The following is a 12,886-nucleotide window of genomic DNA, read 5'->3' as shown; positions in this document are numbered from 1 at the left end:
CGACGCTTGTTGGGATAAGCGATTTGGGAAATGAATGGAAGATAATACTGCCACTTGCTGGATGAGCATGGACATTGCAGGCTTTTTGACAACCGAATGCCCAAGAAATACTTTATAAGTGCACATTTTGCATTGCAGCTCATCTGCCTTGAAAGTTAAAACGTTGCTCGGGCGGAGGAAATACCAGATCGCGTGCTCCACTGGGTTTGTTTGTTTATTTATTCATTTACTTATTTATTAGGAGTTAAGGTAAAACCAGCAAACCCGAAGTCGAGAACCTGGTGGAACTCTTGAATGTTCAATCATTCAGGGGAGACTGAAGGTAGAGTTTCCATTTTAACATTTCACCCAGACGCTTCAGTGGAGGTTTCACTTTGAAGATAGATTAAATAATGAAGGTTAGTTTGACTGTCGTGTGTTTTTGGTGCAAAACGAGGAGACCTTGATCTATAAATGTATTTGCGTACGAGGCACCCCTCGTCTTTGCGGTCAGTTGGTTGCGCCTGTTGCCGCTGTGAGTCGCTTTGCTCGCCTTCCTGGTCGAGACTTGCCTCACAGAAGCTGCCTATGGCTCCTCATCGCTTCTGGTAAGCTGAATGTTTGCTCTCTCTCTCTCTCTTTTTTTTTTTTTTTTATCCGGTTACTTCATTCATTGACATTTTCTTTAAGCCAAAATGCGGCCTCTTGAGGTTTCCGGCTTCACGTGTTGCTTGTTAAAGGACTATTTAAAGGGGTTGTGTCCTGTCTTGTCTCTTCCAGCCGCCGCTGCTGCTGGCGGCCGTGTTCGCTCTTGTTGACAAATATGGCTCGGTAACAAACAAGATGGACAAAGGGCATTTAAATTAGCCAGAAATTAAACTTGTTTTCTGTGGTGTGAATGTAACGTTCCGTGAGCTAATAAACTCCGCGAAAAGGTGACTTTAGTAAGGCAGCTTGTTTTATAGCGACCCCGGCAGGGAGGAGCAGGGACACTGCAGCCACTTTACTACTGCGGGTTGATTGTGGGTGGTTTTAATTAAAATTATAAATAAAAAAATATAAAATATATATATACATTATATATATATATATATATATATATATATATATATATACACACACACAATACCTCGGCATATACTTTTTTTGTCATTTTATTCCATTTGCTTGTTTATTGATTGCCTTCTGTCCTTTTTCTTTTACCTCATTCTTTCCATTGTTTTTTTTAAAATCATCAATTTAAACTAATACATGACCTTAAAGACTCATTTAAAACATATTCTAACTATCCCTCAAAAAAATAAATGCATTGGTTTTCCCTACGTTTGTTTATGTCCTCCATGCTGAAACAGCCAAAACGTTTTCACTGGTTTGAATTTTTTTGACTATAATAGTAAAGACAATCTAGAGATAAATACACGCATTTCTTGACAGTCCAATGCAAGTGTACAATAATCTGAACAAGGTTTCTTCAAGTTGTGCGGTGAAAATCATGAGAATTTCAATTTTGCCATAGCTTTCTCGATGGAAGCCATTAACAGAGCAAATGGTGGCCCCACTGAAAAACTTATTGCATAACTGTAAAGACAAAAGGGAATATCGGTAAATGGATAAACCAATTTGAAAAAAATCACGTCAGTTGCGCAGTTTCATCACACTGAGGATAGAAGTGCATAAATCATCCTAACTACTCATTAAATCATTGACACTAATTTCTTAATAAATTGATAATAATGGTAAAGAGATTCAATTTCTGTGAGTCTTTCACAAATTCATACATATCGCATAAATCTATTTTGCTATCATTGAAAGCAAAATGGGCGGTACGGTGGGGGAGCTGTAAAGCGTTGGCTCCACAGTTCTGAGGGCTCAAACCCGGCCCCGCCTGTGTGGAGTTTGCATGTTCTCCCCATGCCTGCGTGGGTTTTCTCCCGGCACTCATGATTCCTCCCACATCCCCAAAACACTAGACACTCTAAATTGCCCATAGGTGTAATTGTCAGTAGGCCTGTTGTCTGTGTCCATGTGCGCTGCGATAGGCTGGCAACCAATTCGGGTTGTACCACACCTCCTCCCCGATAACAGCTGGGATAGGCTCCAGCACTCCCGCGACCCTTGCGAGGTTACAGGCCCGATGACAGTGTTGCGTTCCAACTGAACTTTATCGAATGTTGACAAAAATGATGCTATAACAGCTTACGTGACACTGCACTCGCTGAGGGTAATGTGTTACCGAAAACTGTGCTGTGGTTAATGATTTATTTCTTGTATTTTAACAGACATTAAAAAAACAACAACCAAGGATTTCATCTTGCCCCCTCCCCATGGCAGTTAACCGCAAAATTGAAGATTAAAGTGCCCCAGAGAGTGGTGCAACGTACCCCTTTTCTTTGCAAATGGCTTGCTGTCTGAAGGACGAGCTCCTGTGTTCCATCTGCCTCAGCATCTACCAGGATCCGGTCAGCTTCGGGTGCGAGCACTACTTCTGCCGCAAGTGCATCACCGAGCACTGGAGCCGGCAGGAGCCGCACGGCACGCGCGACTGCCCCGAGTGCCGGCGCACGTTCCCAGACCCGCTGCTGTCGCCCAGCCTCAAGCTTTCAAACATCGTGGAGCGCTACTCGGCCTTCCCGCTCGACGCCATCCTAAACGCGCAGCGTAGCTCGTACCCCTGCAAGGACCACGAGAAGGTCAAGCTCTTCTGCCTCACTGACAAGAGCTTGGTGTGCTTCTTCTGCGACGAGCCGGCGCTCCACGAGCAACACCAGGTCACCACCATCGACGAGGCCTACGAGGAGATCCAGGTCGGTCATGGGCACGCACACACAGACACTCGTTCCCTACAGCGAGGCTGACATTTTCTGAGCCTCATTCGGGCTCGACCTTACACTGTGCCGCTCACTGTTAAAATGACATTTATTTAACATGTCTTGTGCAAACAATTCAATTGCTGTGTCCATGAGTACATCTGATAAGTTGTGTTTAGTAAAGAAAGAGGGGACGGGCTTAAAATGGTGAAACCATAAATATATAATTGGTACTGGTGCCAAGATAAAAGTCACGGTTCACTGTGTACCTTTGTAATAGGTTTAGGGTTATGTACAGTACAGGAGGAAATTGCAAAACAAAACGCTTAGGTTTTGTGTGTACAGGAACAGATTTGAAATCTAGGTAGAGTTAAAAAAAAAAATCTTTGACGCAAATTTGACACAGTACATGAAGGAGTGCTGTTAAGAAATAACCCTGCCAAATTTGAATTACTTTTTTCTTTTTAATTTCTGGTCTACAGTGCTCACCTGGTTATAAGCCTCACCCAATACATTTGGAAAGGAAATACCATTTGGTACATACATAAGCCGCACCTCTGTAAAAGCCGCGAGTGCCCACATCGAAACCCACATTGAAACACAAAATATTTACTAAGAAAGACGTTTTCAAAGTTTTAATACCTTGCCTCAGCTTAACATCGCAACAACACGGTAGCACGAACAGGGCTGGTTAAAAAAAATAAAATAAATAACAACCGTGGATACTACACAGTAGCAACATGGTAGCACAGCACTAAAAGTGCCGGTTAAAAAAAACATACCTAAATCACTGAGACACGGCAGTAACATGGTAGCATAGTGCTAACAACGCCGGTAAAAAAAAAAAAAAAAACATACCGGTAAAAATCACTTCCTTGGCACATATATTCCACCGGTCTCACCCTTACCTTTTCCGCTAGAGTGCCCCCATGCGGCCATTAGAAAAAATGCACAAATTAGCCACATCACCGCATAAGTCGCAGGGTTGAAAGCGTATGGAAAAAAGTTACGGTTTATAGGCCGGAAATTACGGTAGTATCATCTCCAAGTATATCAAATGCGGCTTCAAAATCATTAAAAAATGTATTTTTTTTTCCTCACCATTCGTATATGCTGTGGGCATGTTTTACTGTACTGAGATGACCTTTAAAGACAACAGAACCCACACATGGTTCTCATGGAAAGATGATCCCTTCCACTGAAAGGTGATATAGACATCTGATGCAGGAAAGGTTTATTTTCCAAATAAGATGTCAGAACGGCTCAGCATGTTCTGCCAAAAGAATGGGCCTGGTCCCAGTGATGGGTCGCTGTAGAGTTAATGTGGGTATATTGGTAAAATGTGTTCCAGTTTCCTTTAAGGTGGTTCTTTTGAGTTTTATTTCTGATTGGACTGGTTGTTTCCTTTTTCGTTTTCAAAGTCAATTTGTTCCACCGACGCTTCAAATCTATTTCTGATCTAACTACAGAAGATCCTTGATTTATAAAGCTACAACAGATAATGTTTTGAAGTTAGGAAAGGCACTACATAAACTAGTTTGTGCAACAGCCTAAGAATAAGTCATTAGGCGACACAAGAAGGGACGCTCAGTTACTGCAGTGCTTCGTGTTTTTCACTTGTTTTATATTTAAAGTGCCACTGTCATGAAATGCATGATTTTTAGTGTGTTATTAATGAAAAAAAACGGCAGCCGACATGGACCCATGCATTTTTTTCACCACAAAACATGATTTTGATGTATATGGCTTTTTGTAACTCCCGCCATGAAAATCCTCTCGAGGGATTTGTTTTCGAGAAGAAGCAGGAAGTGACGTGCATGGCAGGACCGCCCTCAAGTGGACTCGTTTGTTACTATTAGTTTTACCGAAGGTAGGTCGTTGTTTCTTCGTGTTAGCCAAAATACCGGCTCGTTGCATTGCTGGATATTGCTTGAAGACTCGGGAGGATGGATTTACCCTTCATAAGTTTGCAAGGGACCCGGTTCATCGTGAAAAATGGATTGCACGGTGCAAAGGACGAGAGCTTCGTGGGTTCCAAATGACAGATAGGTGTGTATACAGCTACAAAAAAAAAAAACAATAGTTGGGGGGGGGGGGCGTAAATCCATAAATCAGGGTTGCTAAATGTGTCTATGTGCGCATCGGAAGGCTTCCTTGCAGCAGCCGGTGAATGACGGTCTCCGCAGGTCTTGTGGATCACTACCGGCCTTGTCGACAAGGCCAAGCCTGCGCCTGCCTTGACGGCCGGGGTGGCTCGTCGCCGCAGTGGCTCATGTCTGCCGCGGAAGTGAGCGTTTAACACCACCCCGGGGAGGTGGATAGGCCGCGCAGGTGGTTTGGCCATGGTCTGCATGTCATCTAAATATGGCTTGAAACAATAGGGTAATATTGCCCCGGACACTTCACTCGGTTGTTAGATGTTTTCTTCGAAAAGAGCTTCCATGTCTGAAGGGGCGTGTCCTACAGTAGGGGCCACAGCGTGTTTTCAATGGCGAATGTCTGGGGTGACGTCACGGACAGGGGATGCAGCCAATATGGCGACCACTTGGATGTCGTCGAATGACACTTCCGCAACTTTGCGCATGGATTGAGGCGCTCTCCGCTCATATTAATTTTATCGTGTAGACATTGAAGTGAATAATCTTATATGTATTTTTTATTTCAATATCTATTTTAGAATCTTTATAGGGATGACACTCGACCTTTAAGGCCTCCAATTGTATTTCGAAAGCAGTGGTCCCCAACCTTTTTGTCACTGCGGACCGATCAATGCTTGACAATTTTTATTGCGGACGGGGGGGTCGTTTTTAGTTGGGAAGTAGCGCTTGAACTCTTTTAATAGCAAAGACAGTTGATCGTGCATCAGCTGGGAGAATGAAGGCTCAGTCTCACACAAAATCCCCACTAATGTTTGAAACATCAAATATGCCTCTGTTCGTCCCCACATATCCAGTTTGGCTTTAAATCCCGCTACTTGCCAACTCTAAGACCGTTGTCATTTTTTGTGACAGATTGAATTCAACAAGCGGGCTGAATATATCGCAGAAGTAAGCCAGTTTTGCAACCCATTCCTCGTCACGGAAATGTGCTGTTTAGTGGCGGCGACTTTTTCTGAGAGAAATCTTTGCAGCGGCCCTCGTCATTCAAACACTCTCAGTTGCGATTTCACTCTGGATAACTTATTTCCGTGTAAAAGAGAAACCGTGTGTACTCAGTGTCCATCTCCTCAAAAAGGCGCCAGTTAAGGACGTGTGCTTGTTAATTTTCCTTTCTTGGAAGTTGTGGGCTCTTTTTCTGTCTCTTCACTGAGCCTTTTTCCCTTCGAAAAGAAACTGTGCAAATATGTTTTTATTTACCCATTTTGCTAGCTTGTGGAGGCAAATTTTGGCGCTCAAGTGACCGAACTGTAACCAATAGAACGCGGTCATTTTTCAAGTTAAAATTTTGTTCAGAGTTGGATAATGAATACAACAGAACAAATTGATTATTTCTTTGGCGGCCCAGTACCAATTGATCCACGGACCAGTACGGGGACCACTGTTCTCAAGTTTCATTGGTAACAGTGGTCACATTTGAAACTGATGTCACCTATCACAACCATAGATATGAAGATTATCTACGCCAGCCAATTGATTTGCCTACATGGCAACTATGTTGAAGCAGTCGACATGGATATTGAAGTTAAGTTGTACCTTGCTCATTCCTCAACTGATTTGGATGACATTTACTTTTTTGTTAATGTCAAAGCGTTTGCTATCATACACATTTGCACAGAAAAGAAAAAAAAAATTCACCTGTGAGAGGTTACTTCCAGTTTCCTTATCGTAATTGCACGGCATTGTACGCAGCCACACGTAGGATATTGGTACCTTTTGTTTTTTTTTGGGTTTTCTTGCCATCCACAGATATGGAATGTGATGATAACTTTGGCCCTCTTAGCTTGGTGTCGACGTGGGCACAGAACAGAAAAAGGGCGGGCTGATGGACAACCATTTCCTCATTCAAAAATGCCAGTGTGTAGGCAAAAAAAAAAAAAAACAAAAAAAAAAACAATCTACCGACCCTAGTTTTGAAATGTTGGAAATTGGAGCCACAACAATTTTTTTTTTTTTTGGCTCGATGGATGACATGTAATCCGGCAGAGCACAAAATGCGTCTCTTTCTCCGGATTCTACTAGTTTGTCCCACGGCTCGGGAGCTCTTCAACAATCTGGCGTTTTGTATTCTGTCCGTAGCCTTCGAGGCTTCCCAGATTTGTGGCGCTGAAAGGAAGTATGAGCGCTGAAAACAAAGCTGTGTCCCGTAGTGAGTTTTAGGCCGACAAGAGTGTTCATGTGTGAATTTTTCCCCAAGGAAAAACACCAAAGCACCGCTTTAAAAGGTGAATTTGTGTGGAATTAATCTTTGACATCATGATGTGGTCAGCAAATGAATAACAACAGCGTGTTCGAGAGAAGCATGCTTAAGTATGTCACCTGCAGGCACAAAAATAAACAATCCTCACTTGCCAGAACTTCAAATTGCGGCTGCTTTGCAGTACTGGCAGTGTTATTTCTTCCATTTCATATTACCACTAGTAATATGAACATTAAGGAATATAGTAAATGTACGAGTGTGATGACAGTAAAATTTTCTGCTGCAAATCTCAGCTGATACCTTCTTTTGTGGAGTTTTTTTTTCAAGGTTTCTCTTAATTTGTCCACTGAAGGAGGAATTCGTCTTGGGTCGGACAGTTGCGTACACGAATACCATCAATCATACATCAATATCACAATTAAACACTTGAATTCCATCCATCCATTTTCTGAGCAGATTATCCTCACAAGGGTCACAAGAGCGTTGGAGCCTTTCTCAGCTGTCAATGGGCAGGAGGGGGTACACCCTGAACTGGTTGCCAGCCAATTGCAGGGCACATTGGGATAGAAAACAATCCCACTCACAATCACACCTTGGGGCAATTTAGAGAATCCATGTTTTTGGAATGTGGGAGGAAAACCAGAGTACCCGAAGAAAACCCACGCAGGCACTGCGAGAAAATGCAGACCCCACACAGACGGGCCAGGATTTGAAACCCGTTCTTCAGAACTGTGAAGCCAACGCTCCAATCAGTTGCTCTACAGTGCCGCTTAGTTCAATCAAAAGTAAAAAAAAAAAAAACCTGCGACTTTGTACTGTTTTCATGTTTGTTTGGGGTTTTTTCAATGTCTCAAAAGTATTTTCTTTCAAATGGTTGTCATACTAGAGCAACTCCAACTACACAAGATAAAAATGACATGAATCTTTTTACATACTTGGATAAAAAAAAAAAAAAAAAGCTTATTTAGTTCTTATTCTGATGCGGGGGCTTCATTGAGATATTTTGGCTTCCTTTTTTGGCTTTCAATTGTTGAAATATTACCTACGTGTGCCCAAAGTTTGGGACATACTTTTTCCTGCTGTTTTTAAGATTGGATTTGAGGAAAATATTAAAATACAATATTATCACTCCATCTTCCTTCTGCATTCCAAAAACAAGCATGTTGGATTGATGTAATACTACTAATACGAATTGGCGACGGGTGTGAATGGTTGTTTGTCTTAATCTACACTGTGACTGATTGGTGACCAGTCCAGGGTGTACCCTGTTTTTCTTTCCAAAAGTCTGATGGGATAAGCACAACTCGTGACCCTGAAAATAGGAAATGAATTGGTGTACTTAAAATTCTGAACACTTTTTTTCTTAAACTGGTATAGCACCCATAGTGGTGTCCTGTATTCGTCCTGTGAGCTTGCGTCATCTCTCTGAATCACCCTCTCAACAAGCACGTCCTCCGCTGACTCACTGTGGTTTGTTTCGTGATCGGTGCCAAAAATATCTTTCCACACATGCTGTAGACACTACACAAAACAGATAATCATGACCAATCCATCTGCTCTTTATGCACAATGAACAACAATGATCTTAGAGCACAGTTTGTGTTAGTTTGACGACTTGTCATTGTTAGCCTTCTTTCGCAAGCCGTGTTCCAAGACAAAACAAATAATAAGGCCTGTCGTATTTCAAGTATGAACTGGTCTGAACATTGTACAAGGTATCTTTTTCCTCATGATACTCCTGTAAAAGTCTCATTAATAAGAGAGAGTAAAAAAAACAGCAACACCTTGTTCAGTCTTTTATTGAATGTTGTATACGCACTGGACAGAAATAAATCGAGCTCAACGGCAATCCTACGAATGTGTACTCAAGACTCCAGAATGATGGGCCTTTGCTTGAACAAGATTCCCAAGTTGTTAGTGCTTTGCTCATATGCGCGTTGGTAGGGTTCAGGAATCTCTCCAACAACTTCTCACGTTCAATTTCCGTTCAATCTCTCTAAACTAAGTTACTCCACCCTCAATTAGACTTTGGTCTAATTCTTCATTTCATTTAGTGATTTCATCCTGACGGGTCTGTGCACATCAATTAACACATTCAAAATATATAGTGAACCTTATATAGGGAAAAAAATGTAAATACCCCAGTTGGTTTAATCCTAATTTTTATCAGTTATCTCAAATAAATGGAGAACATTAACTCATCACATACAGTCCTCATATATTTTATATTTAATATACCATTGCGGAGATTCAGCACATTGCACTCATCACATTCAGAGAACAAGCTGAAATGCGATCTACCTCCCTAACACCGAAACATGATGGATGGTCTCGAGACCGGTTTTAGACAAGATTTGACTACAGCAAGTTTGTAGCAATACCAACACACAACATTTCGAGGTTACAAAGGGCATACAACGAATTAGTTTTTTGTAGCAGCACAATACGTCACATGGTACAATAATTCACACATAGGTACTGCCTTACTAACTGTTTTGCATTTGAAAGTTTTATATTCATGGTGAAAAACCATTTCCATATATATATATCGACTTTAATTGTGCATTTACTGCTGCATGACCATAATTTAGTAGTACACTACAACCCTTTCCGATTTACGGACATATTCGAGTTACGTCACCACCGTGGGAATGGAATGCGCTGGAAACTGAGGGACCCCCCCCCCACTGCATTGAATGCTTGTGAATGTTGACCACATGTAATGCTAGCTGGTGGTCACTAAAGAGGGCAGCCCGTGTTGGTCTGTAGCAGGCTTTAATCTCCTTAGCCTGGCACGTCGCTCAGGGGACCTCTAGCCTTGAGGCGTATTGCATGCAGGGGTTTTACCTCAAGCTGGTTTGCATCCTTCAGCGAAATTTGCAATGCACAAACAACTCTCCAAAAGCTCCCGATAGGAAGAGGACAAGTCTCGCACACACATCTGGCAGACGTTCATTCAATGCATAACTGCTTGCGTGCAGTGATTTCTCAACATAAAACCAAGGTTCTCAGCATCGGTTCCATTTAGTTCACCATGCTAGGATATTTATGTATATGTAAACCCTTAAATGTCATATTTGTAATACAAGGTAGGTAATTGTGTCTGATGTGTGAACATTGTGACATGACCTTATATTGGTGCAAAGGACAGAGCGCAAGCCCCCAATGAATTCTAAACGAAAGGGGAGAGAGTGCAGTGTAAGAACTCTCAATGTGAAATATACCCTACCTGAATTTGGAACAGATCCAGGAGTGCCGCTATGAGAAGGTCAACTCGTAACGTGTTCAACATGATGTATGGATCTCCTCAGTGGGCGACCTTTTTCTTATGCACTACAGTTTTTAAGCTCGGACCTTGTGGAGCTGTGTTGAGTTTGTTACAAGTCATAAATTTACCGTCAGTGGCGTTCTGGGACCAAAGTAATGCTCTGTGAAAGCAAGCAAGGGGTTCAATCAGGGTTCAGGAATCAGATTTTAGAGCCCTGTTGAAACTGTTTTGATCATTGGTATTAGACCAAAATCGTTTTTGATGACTTTCTTGTTTTTAAAAACTCTGCAAATTTTCCAGGTGTGTTCATTTGGATAAAGTCTAAGTCTGGTGTGGCGGAGAAATATGTTAGAATAGTACAGGACATGTATGAGGACAGCAGAACAGCGGTGAGATGTGCCATAGGTGTGTCAGAAGAATAGAAGGTGGAGGTGGGACTGGATCAGGGATCCGCTCTGAGCCCCTTCCTGTTTGCGGTAGTAATGGATAGGCTGACTGATGAGGTGAGACTGGATTCCCCTTGGACCATGATGTTCGCAGATGATATTGTTCTCTGCAGTGAAAGCAGGGAGAAGGTGGAGGAACAATTAGAAAGATGGAGGCACGCACTGGAAAGGAAAGGAATGAAGATTAACCAAAGTAAAACAGAATGTACGTGAATGAGAGAGGTGGAGGAGAAAGAGTGACGCTCCAGGGAAAAGAGATGGCGAGGGTGGATGACTTCAAATACTTGGGGTCAACAATACAGAGCGATAGAGAGTGTGGTAAGGAAGTGAAGAAACGATTCCAAGCAGGGTGGAACAGTTGGCGGAAGGTGTCTGGTGTTCTTTGTGACAAAAGAGTCTCCGCTAGGATGAAGGCCAAATTCTATAAAGCAGTGGTGATGTACGGATTCGAGACGGTGGCACTGAAGAAACAATAGGAAGCAGAACTAGAGGTGGCAGAAATGAAGATGCGGAGGTTCTCACTAAGAGTAAGAAGGTTGGATGGGATTAGTAATGAGCTCATTGGAGAAACAGCCAAAGTTGGATGTTTTGGAGACAAGGTTAGAGAGAGCAGACTTCGATGGTTTGGACATATTCAGAGGTGAGAGAGTGAGTATATTGGTAGAACGGTGTTGAGGATGGAGCTGCCAGGCAAAAGAGCGAGAGGAAGACAAAAGAAAAGGTTGATGGATGTTGTGAGGGAGGACATGAGGACAGTGGGTGTTAGAGAGGAAGATAAAGGAGATCGGCTTAGATGGAAAAAGATGACACGCTATGGCGACCCCTAATCGTGACAAGCCAAAAGGAAAAGTAGAAGAAGAGGTTTCGATAAAAATTCGGAAGTCATAAATAGAAGCACAGAAAAGGCTCAAGAATCCATGCCCGAGTAGACACACACTCTGCCTTTTTTGGAGTTCTCCTGGGGTTCAATAAACAACTGACAAGTGCTGAGGTGACTGTGGCTCTCTTTTCCAACATGTGGTAGCATTACAGCTAGTAAATGCAGTGGTGCCTGGTTCTCGAACACAATCCGTTCCAGAAGGCTGGTTGAAAACGAAAACGTTCGAAAACCAAAGCACGTTTTCCCTTTACAATGAATGGAAAATGAAATAATGCATTCCAAGCCTAAAAAAACGTTTTTTTAAGGGATTTTTTTTTTTAGCGTTTCCTGATAATAAACTGCATTGCAGAAATACATGTTTAGTTTAAATACTTTAGATCATTAAATCATTTAACAACTATATTTATTTTTTGCTTAAAATGTATGCTTTAGCCTAGTAGAGTATGCTAGGCTGGGAGTGCATTGCCGTGTATGTACCGACTCGGCCCCCAGCCTTGTAAACATTTTTTTTTATTGACAAAAGTGCTGAATAAATTTAAACAAGCAATAATGGGGGGGACAGACAAATAGTTTATTTGTACAGAAAGTACGTAGCATGTAAAAAAAAAAATAATAATAATAACTTCCAACTAGAGGTAGGGTTGATGGAAAAGAAATGCAAAAGAGTTTCAGATGTCTTCGGTGGGGGTGATTCGCTCATTTTTCACAAAGAACGAATCTAATGTCATTTGTTTCTGCCGTCTTTTAAGCACTTTTCTGAAGTGCTCATACCAACCTCATTAAAATTTTGCCGTGCTCTGCAAGATTCAGCTTTATTTGGGTGATAAAGTTCTATTCTGTTCTATTTAGCGCGGATAGCTTTAATATCGGCACTTTAGACATCCTTCCTGCATTCAGCCTCATCATACGACATCTCCCTTCCTCTCCAATACTATCCCCAGCTAACTGCTGCTTGTTCATGAAAATAAGAAGCAACTTTTCGACTTCCTCCTAGATTGCTTGGTCAACACGGTTGCTCCTTTAGCAATATCACTTGCTTTGAGGGCATCCTTGTTTTTCAGAATGGTGTTTATGATCGTCGTTTTCACCATGCCATTCTTCTTGGATAGCTCAGAAACACGCACACCAGATTCGTGTTTGGCTATCAAAT

General features: G+C 42.0%; 1 protein-coding gene across 1 annotated transcript in view; it reads left to right on the top strand.

Moving 5' to 3' along the window:
• The first annotated feature begins 447 nt into the window (after positions 1 to 447).
• trim62.1 (tripartite motif containing 62, tandem duplicate 1) overlaps positions 448 to 12,886 on the top strand; it is a 40,724-nt gene continuing 28,285 nt past the window's right edge. Inside the window, exons 1-2 of the mRNA XM_061832603.1 lie at positions 448 to 587; positions 2,259 to 2,783. Of these exons, the coding sequence (XP_061688587.1) occupies positions 2,376 to 2,783 (408 nt within the window). The 5' untranslated portion in view covers positions 448 to 587; positions 2,259 to 2,375. The remainder of the gene's footprint in view (positions 588 to 2,258; positions 2,784 to 12,886) is intronic.

The sequence above is a fragment of the Syngnathoides biaculeatus genome, chromosome 10 (genome assembly GCF_019802595.1).
Source record: "Syngnathoides biaculeatus isolate LvHL_M chromosome 10, ASM1980259v1, whole genome shotgun sequence".
Taxonomy (NCBI): Eukaryota; Metazoa; Chordata; class Actinopteri; order Syngnathiformes; family Syngnathidae; genus Syngnathoides; species Syngnathoides biaculeatus.
The sequence above is the reverse complement of the archived record's forward strand: the minus strand, read 5'-3'. Positions and strand labels throughout refer to the sequence as shown.